Source organism: Bubalus bubalis, chromosome 1 (genome assembly GCF_019923935.1).
Source record: "Bubalus bubalis isolate 160015118507 breed Murrah chromosome 1, NDDB_SH_1, whole genome shotgun sequence".
In the NCBI taxonomy this organism is placed as follows: domain Eukaryota; kingdom Metazoa; phylum Chordata; class Mammalia; order Artiodactyla; family Bovidae; genus Bubalus; species Bubalus bubalis.
Genome location: NC_059157.1, coordinates 120,468,663 through 120,481,041, shown reverse-complemented (window position 1 = coordinate 120,481,041; position 12,379 = coordinate 120,468,663). Strand labels below are relative to the sequence as shown.

General features: G+C 36.0%; 1 protein-coding gene across 4 annotated transcripts in view; it reads right to left on the bottom strand.

Moving 5' to 3' along the window:
- FGF12 (fibroblast growth factor 12) overlaps nucleotides 1-12,379 on the bottom strand; it is a 605,063-nt gene that overhangs the window by 189,060 nt on the left and 403,624 nt on the right. For all 4 annotated transcript variants that reach the window (XM_006077304.4, XM_006077303.4, XM_044943560.2 and 1 more), the window contains one exon: nucleotides 7,448-7,551. In XM_006077304.4, the coding sequence (XP_006077366.1) occupies nucleotides 7,448-7,551 (104 nt within the window). The remainder of the gene's footprint in view (nucleotides 1-7,447; nucleotides 7,552-12,379) is intronic.

The window sequence follows — 12,379 nt, the reverse complement described above, 5'->3', positions numbered from 1 at the left end:
TTTCATTCTTACATACTACTTATGAACTAAGAAACACAACTGAGAAATTTGGGATATATGACTACATGTTGGCCTAATGTGCCCAATGGCAAAGTAGAAAGACAAAAATCTAACTTGTAGTATCATTTTCAAATGATTCAACCAAAGGTTCTCGTTAGTGCTACTCTTAGAAGCTTAATCCTATTTTTACTTTTCAATAAAAAATGCTACAGGAAATACATATGCTAATTTTTACAATTAAGACTAGCTCAGGAGCTAAAGTATTAACATTTTCCAGAAATTATAAACTCGTGGAATAAATCCAATACCACTTATTACTGAAAACATCATAAGGTAAAAATAGATGCTTATCATCATTCACTCCTTACAAAAAGTATAACTAATAACCTGCTGATTCTTTCTGAAGAAAAACAACCTAATTCTAAGCAAAGCAACACAATTTCTTGTCATATGTTCTCAAGCAACACAGCCAGATTCTTGAGTTGTGTTGATCAAAATAACCCAGTTAAGTTAATATATATATATATATATATATATATATATGAGGATTTTTAAAAAGTAGGTAAAATAAGCAATTTTCTAGGTACTATAGCCCAAAATCAACCTAGGATGAAAAAGAAATATTATAAAATTCAAGAAAACGTCAAGTATATGGGAAAAATTATGCAAATGATCTAATCTGAATATTTAACAATCTAATTGCTGGACAAGCCTCTGTGGTTTGGCTTTTGATTTCTCTCTATTCAGGCACCATTAACTTCAAAACTCTATGATTCATTTGGCATTAATGGCTAAGGTGTTCCCCCTCTGTCTCCGTATCCTCCTTCAATATTAGACTTTTCAGAGACATCATTACCCAAGAAATAATTCTGCATATGCCTCAAATTTCAAAGCATTCCATGAGGAAGTCAGTTGATGGAGAAACTCAGATTCCAGAGTGGGTAACTCTTTTGTATCTATATTCTAGACGCAAGTATGGGTGTGTGGGCTCAGCTGCTCTTGCGACCCCAAGGACTACTGCGTGCCAGGCTCCTCTGTCCATGGGATTTCCCAGGCAAGAATGAATACTGAAGTGAGTTGCCATTTCCTTCTCCAGGAGATCTTCCAAACTCAGGGATGGAACCTGCATCTCCTTCATTTCCTGCATTGGCAGGCAGATTTTTTACCACTGCACCACCTGGGAAGTCCTATGGTATATATTAATATATATTAAATATGATCACTGACTTCAAGGAACTTGCATCAAAGTTACTAGATAGGGCATGAAAATAATTCCAACAAAAGAAAGAAAGGAAATATACAGATAAATGTCCTACTAAAGTATAAACTGTGGGAGTTATTTTTGGCTACAGGAAATGAGAAAATTTTTATTTATCCTCAGTGATGGAAAATTTTGGCCATTTATGATAGTGGGGAAGAAAAGAAATTAGAGGTGTAAAATAAAAAATCCTAATGCCATTTTGTGGGCATAAAGCAGTCTTCTTCCAATAACTTTTGAAATTGGCTTTCTCTTTTCTTCTTCCTCTGAGACCCCTTCTATATTTCTCAATAAATTTTGACTCAGTTTTTCAATGTAAAGTCAGTATCTTATTGCAATCTCAACACTACTCTTGCTGAAGCATCAGATTTAGGTATAGAATTCTAAAGGCAGTGCCAAGACATTCCGCTGTAACAGTATGGTGTCACACATCTTTAATTGCAACAGCAAATAGGATAAGCAATGTTGATTTTAAAAATAAACTTTAAAATATATAAACAACAAGGGCCTACTGTTTACCACAGGGAACTATATTCAATATCTTGTAATAATAAGATATTAACTGAAGTATTATTTACAATAGCCATGATACAGAAACAACCTGTGTCGATCAACAGATGAATGTATAAAAAAGATGTATATATACATATGTGTGTATGTATATATACATATATATACATACACACATAATACATACATACATATGGGAGCTTCCCAGATGGCTAGTGGGAAAGAATCGCCTGCCAATGCAGAAGACATAAGAGATACAGGTTGGATCCCTGGTTTGGTAAGATTTCCTGAAGAAGGAAATGGCAACCCACTCCAGTATTTTTGCTGAAGCATCAGATTCAGCTATTCCCATTCCCATTTCCCAGGCATGGGAAATCCCATGTACAAAGTAGCCTGGCAGGCTACAGCCCGTGGGGTCACAGAGTAGGATATGACTGAGCAACTGTGTGTAAGCACGTGCACACACACACATACCCAAACACACAGACACACACATATATATAATGGAACATTTAAAAGAAAAAGAAAATATTCAATTTGCAACAACATTGTTGGGTCTGGAGAGTATTACACTAAGTGAAATAAGCCAGATATAGACATATATTATATGATCTCACGTATTTGTGGTATCTTAAATAAAACAAACAACCAAAACAAAATGAAAACAGATCAGATACAGAGAACAAACTAGTAGTTGTCAGATGGGAAGGGGTTGTAGGATTGGACAAAATAAGTGAACAGATGAAGAAGTATAAGATTTTAATTACAGAATAAATAAGACCTGGAGTTGTAATATATAGTATAAGGAATATGATCAATAATATTGTAATAACTGTATGGAGACAGGTGGTTACTAGACTTACCATGGTGATTATTTCTAAGGTATATGAATTTCTAATCACTATGTAGATCATCTGAAACTAATGTAATATTGTACATAAACTGTATTTTTTAAAATGCTGCTACTATTTTAAACAAGATGCAATGACAGACATCGCCTCCTAATGAGAGAGATAAGACCAAGCAATACTCCTACCCAGGCCCCCTTTCCTAACCCAATGCTATGCTAGGATTGGAGTCTTGAAATGACTCTTGAAATCTTATTCTAAACTAAGGCCACTGGAGGTTCCATTTGTTGTTGTTGTTGCTATTTACTTGCTAAGTTGTATCAGACTCTTTGCAACTGCATAGACTATAGCTGGCCAGGATCTGTTGTCCATGAAATTCTCCAGGCAAGAATACTGGAGTGCGTTGACATTTCCTTCTCCAGGAGATCTTCCCGACCCAGGAATTGAACCCACGTCTCCTGCGTCTCCAGCATTGGCAGGCAAATTCTTTACCACTTAGCCACCTGGGAATCCCCAGAGGCTACATAGAAACAACCAAATATATGGTGGAAATTGAGGGCAGACTTAAAAGGAAGATGATTATGAAGAAAAGAAAAACAAAGAGAAATGGGCCTGCAGAACAAAATTCAAACATATGCAGAACTAACTCTAAATCCTAATATAATCTGAATCTTATTCTAAAATTGACAGCTAACAAAATCATTGATTGAAACATGAATTCATTACAAAAGCAATTAACTTTGTGGAAAAGTCTAGTAAGTATAATAAGAATTATAAGTATTCAAATAAGTATTATAAGAATGCTCAGAGACATAAATGAGTTAATAACTTTCTGTAAAAAGAGCTAGATAGTAAAAACAAATCAATCAAGATCAGGTAGATATGGAATGGAAACCATTAGACATCCAAAAATTTAAAGCACAGTGACTGAAATCACAAAATAGTTGGCATCATTTCTAGAGTAGATAAATTTTCAGGTTTCTAGTGAAAGTCATTTAAATACTATCAGCACAAAAGACTGGAAATTGTAACAGAGAAATAAAATGTATATGGGAAGAGTTAAAACTTTCCAAAATTAAAGAAGTCTGATTCTTTGGATTGAAAGTGATTCTGAATTTCTAACAACTTAATATAGATCTACAACTAGACATTATAGTGAATTTGCAGAACATGAAGTATAAAGAGAAAAAGTTTCTTTAATTTTCCACATAGATTATCTACAAAGAAGAGAATATTAAACTGATAGCAATCTTCTTACAGTCAACAACAGATGGCAGGAAATCAGTGGAATATAATTTTCAAAGTGTTGGGGAAAATATAGGTCTACTAAAAACTATGTAACTATCTGAACTATAATTCAAGACTGAAAGTGATAGTAAAGTATTTTCACAGGTACTAGAAATGAAGGGAATTCACAGTCTATTGACCAACAAACAGAAAAGGATTTGTTTAGAAGAAAAGTGAACTCAGAAGGATCAAATTTGATACACAGGAAAACTAAACCTATGTGCACAGAAATTACTTTAAGATTCACAAATTTAACTTTTACTATAGAATAATAACTGTGCATATTTTCATTTAAAGTGTAAATAGTCTAATTCCTGACAAGGATGGTAGTATTTACTAGGGAAGAAAACATACCAAGGTCTATTAGCTGTTTAGAAGGACAGAAATAAATATATTTTATTATTCAGCAAATTATTCATGTATGTTAAAAAATATAAATACTTAAAAGACTAGGATTATAACCTACATTTACAAACTAGCAGAAGAATACAGATAGAATAAGAAAATGTTTCAATAATGTGAGAAAATAAAATAGAAGCAAAAAGTGCAAACTACAAGGGTAAAAACAAATCCAGATGCATCAACAATCTCATTAAAAGCATATGTATTAAAATCACCTATTAAAATAAAGACTTTCAGAATGGATTCCAAAACTTCTTAGCTCTATGCTACCGGATAGTCCCTTGTAGTAAAGTAATAGTCCTTGATAGCCAAGTAGTAGTCTTTACTACTCTCTTTTTTGTCTTGTGATAAAGGAGCAGAGAAATCAGACGTAGCAAGGGAATTAATTCCAAGCTTAACTATGAATACAGACAAGGTAAGTGACACTACATGGATGATACCATTTGAGAATTCCTCTTGGATTCTAACTGAGCTTCTTTAAGATCTCTAGGGTTTGCCCTCAGAAACATATCATCAGTCCCCCTGCACCCCCACCTCAAATTCCAGGAATGGACCTTATTGGTATGCTCAGCTATACTGTTTACCATAAAGTAGGAAACTGCTTTTCAAATAACTTCAAGCCTTAATATATACCAAAAGCGCCTCAAGAAAGCCTGCAACAGCCTGTTTTTAACTCACTGCAAGGCTCCTGGCCATGCTAGTGCTCTCTTGCTGAGACATGCTGCACACACAGGAAGGAGAACAAGTATGATGAAGCCTTGATACCCAATTCTCTTTCAGGTGCGCTTCTCCCAATACTGGCCCCCTTTGGTCCTGTCCCTGGAGAAGGGAATGGCAACCCACTCCAGTATTCTGGCCTGGAGAATCCCATGGACAGAGGAGCCTGGCGGGCTTCAGTCCATAGGGTCACAAAGAGTCGGACACGACTGTGTGACTATCACCACTTCGTCCCGTAACAAAGAGACAGACAGTAGGAAAAGCTGGTATAAAATTAAAAACCAGCATTTCCTACTATTAGTGCTATATAGAAAGAGAGTGATTTTGAAAGTAGGGACCCTGATGCCCTATGTCAGCGATGCCATGCTTATAATTAAGAAAATTGTTCCAGTAGCCTAGTAGTACCACACAGGAAAAAAGTTGCAAATGCTTGGTATGAGGTAAATTTAAGCGCAGAGAAAAACTGAAACTCTAGGTACCCAAATCAGGTAACTCAACAGGTGATTACTGGTTTTACTAAGGTGTTCAATCGATTAGAAAAAAGCACCTACTGTAACATTCTCTAGTCAAAAATTTCTTAAAATCTCTCCTATGGGATCCCAGTATTTTAAGCCTAGCTCTTAGCAACAGAGATAGAAAAAATGTTTCTCTTAAGGGGTTGCCTCACATGAAGTTCAGGTATGTCATGCTGAATACTCAGCTCAGGCACCTCTCCCAGGAACTTTGGCATTGCACCCAACAACAGTGACCCCTCCCAGTCCCCACCCTCTTTACACACACTCACACACACACACACACACACACACACACAGGTTCCTACACAGCTGCCACATGCTACAATACCATTTTCAGACAATACTTTTTATTTTCCTCCTTCCCAGACCTTTGGAAATGACTTCTGGTTCAGAAATTTGAACTCTAAAGTTTGTGTGGAATTACAACCTGAATTATGATATTTTAAATAAATATAAAAATGAATAACAACCTTCTGAATAGAGACGTAAATATGGTCTACCTTCAGGTGTTTACTTGATGACTGATTAAATTCTTAAATTAATAGTATCCTAAGATCACCTAAATGTTTTAGCTTGTAATACATTAAAAAAATTTTTTTTTAAGTTTCACTAACTGGAGTCATTCAAAATAAAACCGGCTAACTTTTTTTTCTTATTTTAATTCTCACATTTAAAATGCAGACTCACAATAATTGGACATTAAAAAATGTTAGAATTATGACACATTAAGAATGAAAGCCCATTGTTTTAACTAAAAAATGTATCTACCTTTATGAATTATTTTGAGTAGAACCATTGACAAAATGCGGATGTACACATCTGGTATATAAATGCATATTCAGATGTGAACCTGTTCAGGAGTAAAATAGCAACTTTAAAAATGTTAATAAGAATGACAGGTGGAAGCAAGCATAGGGTACCAGAGATTCATCTGACTATGGAAAACGTTTAATAAAAGCTGTTTAATAATTAACTGAGAATCTAGTAGGCATAAGTGAACTTCCTGAATAACTTAGTCTATTTACTGAGATCACAGACAGAAAGGTGGAAATCTGTGGTTTTCAAGGATATTTCTTCTGAAATATGTAATTTCCTTAGGATATAACAGGAATTATATACATATACAAGATTCAGTGCTGTGCACTGTCTCAGTGCATAAATTACTATCTTGAGAGTGAGGTTATTAACTGCTTTCAAATATGCCAGGGCTCATAATGTAGCTATTAAGGCTGCCTAATTTTAACAATTTTAGATTTAAGAGGGATGTTTGACAGCCTGAGGCCCAACACCCTCATTTTGAAAGTTTGGAAATTAAGTCAAAGAGAAGAGATGACTTTCCCAAAGGAATACTGTAGCCAAAATGCAAATTAAACTCAAATATCTCAGCCCCGAATCCGAAGCTCATTTCATCAATTCTGCAGTTATCTGAGGAATCTGACACTTTAGGTACTACACAGTTTTGTTAAATACAAACAAAAACACAGTCTATTCTGAAAGGTTTTTTTCTCCGCAATAAGTCAGAGAAGATTCCCAGACAAATTCAAGAATTCAGCTTCCTAAACCATCCACTGTGCTTGAAAGAGAAGTAACAGCATAAAGGAAAAATGTCTTACCTCTTGAATTAAAGGTAAAATTCACAAGATTATCGTCTAGAAGTAGAAACTAGAAAAAGAGACTTTATATCACAGGAAGAGTTGCTAGTTCTTTCTCAACAAAGCATGATCTTTAACAGTATAAATTATAAAATTTGTATAGTAACACTGACACACTGGATCAGAAAATATAAAATGACTTCAATTTGCAATTTTTCTCCCTAAAATATGGTTACTTCATTACCTCTCAATGCCAGTTTCTGTGTGTGCGCGAACACACAAACAGACACACACATGCACAAACACCAAGGTACTTACTGAGCTGTAGAGATAGCCTTCACCATTCATGGCCACATAGAGGCTGGCCTTCACCCCTTGGATGGCCACCACACGCAGGCCCACAGGGATTAGATTGAAGAGGGCTAGAGGGCAAAAAGAGAGGAAAGGATCAATGACCTTTTGAATATACCATCTTGCTTCTTAAAATGACTCTTTTGAGGATTAAAACCTATGAACTGATATTAGTTGGCGGGGGCAGTTCTAAGAGTGAGGAGAACTGACTTCTTGTTTCTGCAGCAGGACTAATTATTAACACTCAGTGACTTCAGGTAAATCACATAAACTCATCTGTAATAAAGGGATTAGATTAGAAGGACTCCAAGCGCCCCCCATGGTCTGAGAGTCCAGGATCTCCACTCTACAAAATGAACATACACTCAAATAGTATAAGATGATTTTTCCTAACAAACAAATAATTTGAACTAAAAAATTCCTAACGGAAGAAAATACATTTCGAATCATAATTAAAAATAAAATGTGATCTTCATAACATATGCCAGAGCTTATTTTCCTTGTGGTCCTGAACACTGTCTTCTTAAACACACAAGATGAAAGCAAAAACCACTGGCTTATACTTAACTATGCTAGAAATAGGAGAACAGTTCTCTTTATTTTTCAGTTTTTATATATAAACGTAGATAGATGGATCAATGATTGCTAGATAGCTTAAGCTCTGATGGACATATTGTATATCAAATATATATATATACATCCATATTTATGCACAAAACCATTAAAAATCAACTTCATAAATTTAATTCAATATCCTATGATAAAATGAGAATATGTTTGTAGTCTTTGAATATTTGTGCTGTCCACTACTGAAAGTATTCAACAGTCTACTTGTCTACTTGGAGAAGGTACATAAATATCAGAAAGAAAATAAATAAGATAATCTAATTCCTTCAAAAGTGTACTTCTATAAATTATATATCCCTATATAGCACTATTTTAGTTAACACTGATAATTACAAAATGAGCATAAGCATAAAACATTATCTCTAACCTGAAAGAATTCATATTACCTAAAGTTGGAAAGCAATCATACAGCTAGGCTGTATAGATGGCAACATGAATATGAATGAAATATTTATAACAACTAAATATTTATAACATAAGAGAATAGCCCTGTAGTTCACTTTAACAACCTGCCTTAGTTAGAAGTTCTTATCTATCCTTTCTACTGATAAAATTCCCATCAGTTCTGGTCTCAGTTTTGAATATAAGAAAAATATATATGTGTATTTTCTGGGGTTCTCTCAACATGGAATAGTAAGCTAAACATACACACACACACACACACACAAGACACAGACACACACACACACACACACACACACACACACACACAAACAAGACACAGACACCTACACAGTATTTGGCTTTTAGTCAAATGTTCAATTGATAGTTCTAAGGATCAAGCCTAAGACCACAAGTTTAATATAGCAGTATTCAACTCCTAGATATTTGACATCAGACCAGTCTCTTTGCCTTTTTGAATCTTTTTCCTCATCTGTCATGAAAGCTGAGACTAAATCTTAGCAGATGCTTAAGAATTAATTGTTACCGCAATTTGAATCTGTACTTGTTTTTGTTCCTCCCATGTTCTTACAATTGTTCTTGTGTTACTGAAATGAGAAGTAGTATAAGACCTTAAAGTCTAGTTGGGGAGAGACAGCTAAGGCATATGGAATAATCTGATAACAGTGTATAATGTAGTTCTATAATTAAATGTAATATATGCATTATATATATATATATATATATATTCTCTATGTACAGAAGTTCAGGGAAATGGAAGATCTGTGATCTGAAGTGTTCAAGAAATGTCTCACACAGAAGAGGAGACCCAAGCTGACACTTAAAGAAGGGACAGAAGTTGAGTAGGCGAAGATCAGAAACATTATAGTAGGGCAGGAAGTAAGAGTTTCTGTAGGGTAGTGTATGTGTATACGAAGGGACTAGCAGATTGAAGGATTTGATTCATACTGGGGAGGAATGGGCACGAACACCACGGAGATAAAGTAAGGAGAAATACCTGAGAGTCTGTCACTCCTATCTCAGAGATCTAGATTTTATCAAATGGGCAACAAGAAGTGTGGTGTATAAACATTAAAGCAGCAACACAGATTACAAAAAAGTGGGAGAGATTCATAGACAGAGTAGTTTCTAAACTCATCACTCAGAAGCTGTGTGCCTTGGAGCCATTTGTTTACTCTCTCTGCTCTAGTTTTCCTGTCTATAAAATGGGCATAATAATCCTTACTGCATAGAATTGATAGAAGAATCAAATGCACTATCACATCCTTGACATAAACAGAGATGTGTTCTCTCTATTAAAGAGCTATTTTTCATTGAAATATGATTCTTCTGCTTGTCAAATAAGGTAACCATAAGGTCTAATATAAATTGACATATCACCTATATCTACTCAGCTTATATTCAGAAGATCGCTTACCACTTTTAAAATAATACTTTATTTTTGTGCAACACAATTTTCAAAGTGTTGATGAATTCATCATTGTATTTGACCCTCAACCATCAACACGATGAAGAATTTAGGACAGAATGATTAGCCTAATTTTTAGAAGAGCAAACAGGTTCAGAGAGGTAATCCTGTTGGAAATGCAACTGAACAAAGGTTTTCTGGCTCTCTAATGTGGTTATCTGCCCCAAATATCCTATTTCCTCCTCCTTCTCTTTTAAGTTTAATTTCACCTAATACCCAATTTTTCTGGGCTCCAAAATCACTGCAGATAGTGACTGCAGCCATGAAATTAAAAGATGCTTACTCCTTGGAAGGAAAGTTATGACCAACCTAGATAGCATATTCAAAAGCAGAGACATTACTTTGCCAACAAAGGTCCGTCTAGTCAAGGCTATGGTTTTTCCAGTGGTCATGTATGGATGTGAAAGTTGGACTGTGAAGAAGGCTGAGCGCCGAAGAATTGATGCTTTTGAACTGTGGTGTTGGAGAAGACTCTTGAGCATCCCTTGGACTACAAGGAGATCCAACCAGTCCATTCTGAAGGAGATCAGCCCTGAGTATTCTTTGGAAGGAATGATGCTGAAGCTGAAACTCCAGTACTTTGGCCACCTCATGTGAAGAGTTGACTCATTGGAAAAGACTCTGATGCTGGGAGGGATTGGGGGCAAGAGGAGAAGGGGACGACAGAGGATGAGATGGCTGGATGGCATCACTGACTCGATGGACGTGAGTCTCAGTGAACTCCAGGAGTTGGTGATGGACAGGGAGGCCTGGCGTGCTGCGATTCATGGGGTCGCAAAGAGTCAGACACGACTGAGCAACTGATCTGATCTGATCACCTAATACCCATTCTCACCTTCTCAAAAATAATAGATAATTTCGCTAAATTTCCATATATAGGCTGTGTCTAACTGTGGCAATGGATCAGTACTGGCCAATGAGATGTAGGCAGAAATGTCTTTGTACTCCTGAATATCCTTTTCTTCAAGACAACTGCCCTTTGCCCTCTTCTACCATTTCCCCTATTGCTGTTTGGATGGGGATGAGGTTAGGGTTGCTGGATTATCTCAGGCCATGAAAACAAGGGCTGCCCCTTGAGAGGGTGATGACAAGTGGCCTGTAAAGAGTCGGGCCCCTGAGGACTTTGTGGAGCAATGGCACCAGTCCAGCTTCCAATTACCTAGGTCTGCCTTTATGTGAGAAAAATAAGTCCTTGTTGCTTTAGTCTGTGCAACCTACTTTAGTTACTTTCGTCTGAGCCAAAGCTACTTCTAACTGATAGACGTTGGGAACAAAAGTAGAGTCAACACATGAGGTATGAACTACATTTACACACTGTAAATAAATGCAACCACTGGAAAATAACAAGTCCAATGATGATACTTATGAAAAAGAGTAAAGAAATCCAAAATTGTGCTTAATGTCTTTCTAAAGTAAAGATTTCCCAGGACAAATGCAAAGAACATAGGTTCATTTAGCTAAAACAGGATTAAAAAAGCAACTATAAAGCTTTTCCTATCTGAGGAGAGGGAGAAAACTGCTAAAGCAAGACAGAGACAAAAACAAGAAACTTGTGTGAAAGTTTTATTCGAAGCATAAGGTGATAATGGCTTTTAGATGGTACGCTTTGGGAGATTTAGCAAGTTCATTAAAAACAAAATCAGTAAACAATCTGGAATGAGAGTTTTTAGTGGTAAAAGCTAAAAGCTATTCTCTTTGGGAGGGTCTGCATCTGCCTCTTAAAATCTTGAAGAATGGCAAATGACTTCTTCTGATCTATTATTTATCTTCCACACAGCACTCTGGCTCCAGCCCTTTGTTACTTAGTGACAATCCCTCCTATATCTCCAGTCTTCCTTTCCATTCTCAAAGAGCAACTGGGCCATACCATTCTTCCAAGTCCCTTCCCTCTACTCATGCCACTTCCCTGCTGTCAGTTCCCTGCTTGATTCCTCAAGTGACTATTCATCATGTACAGGACAGATCCAAAGCCTTTAGTCTGACCCTCAATGCCCTTTTCCACCTGACTGTAAACCACACTTCCAGTTTATCACCTGCAACTTGTTCCATTCATCATAAGCAGTTTCACAGAGTCTTTTGTTATGTCCTAAGTTTCCCCTTGATCTTAATTAAACTAAATTGGATTCATGGTTCTTTTACCCTGTCTTTTTTTTTTTTTTTTTTTTTATGTTTTTTAAAAAATCTTTATTTTTAATTGGAGGATAATCACTTTAGTTTTTTTTTTTTTTTAAACTTTACATAACTGTATTAGATTTGCCAAATATTAAAATGAATCCACCACAGGTATACATGTGTTCCCCATCCTGAACCCTCCTCCCTCCTCCCTCCCCATTCCATCCCTCTGGGTCGTGGTTTTTGGAAACCCTATCTTCCCTATTTAACTGGACCATAAGTCTTACCCA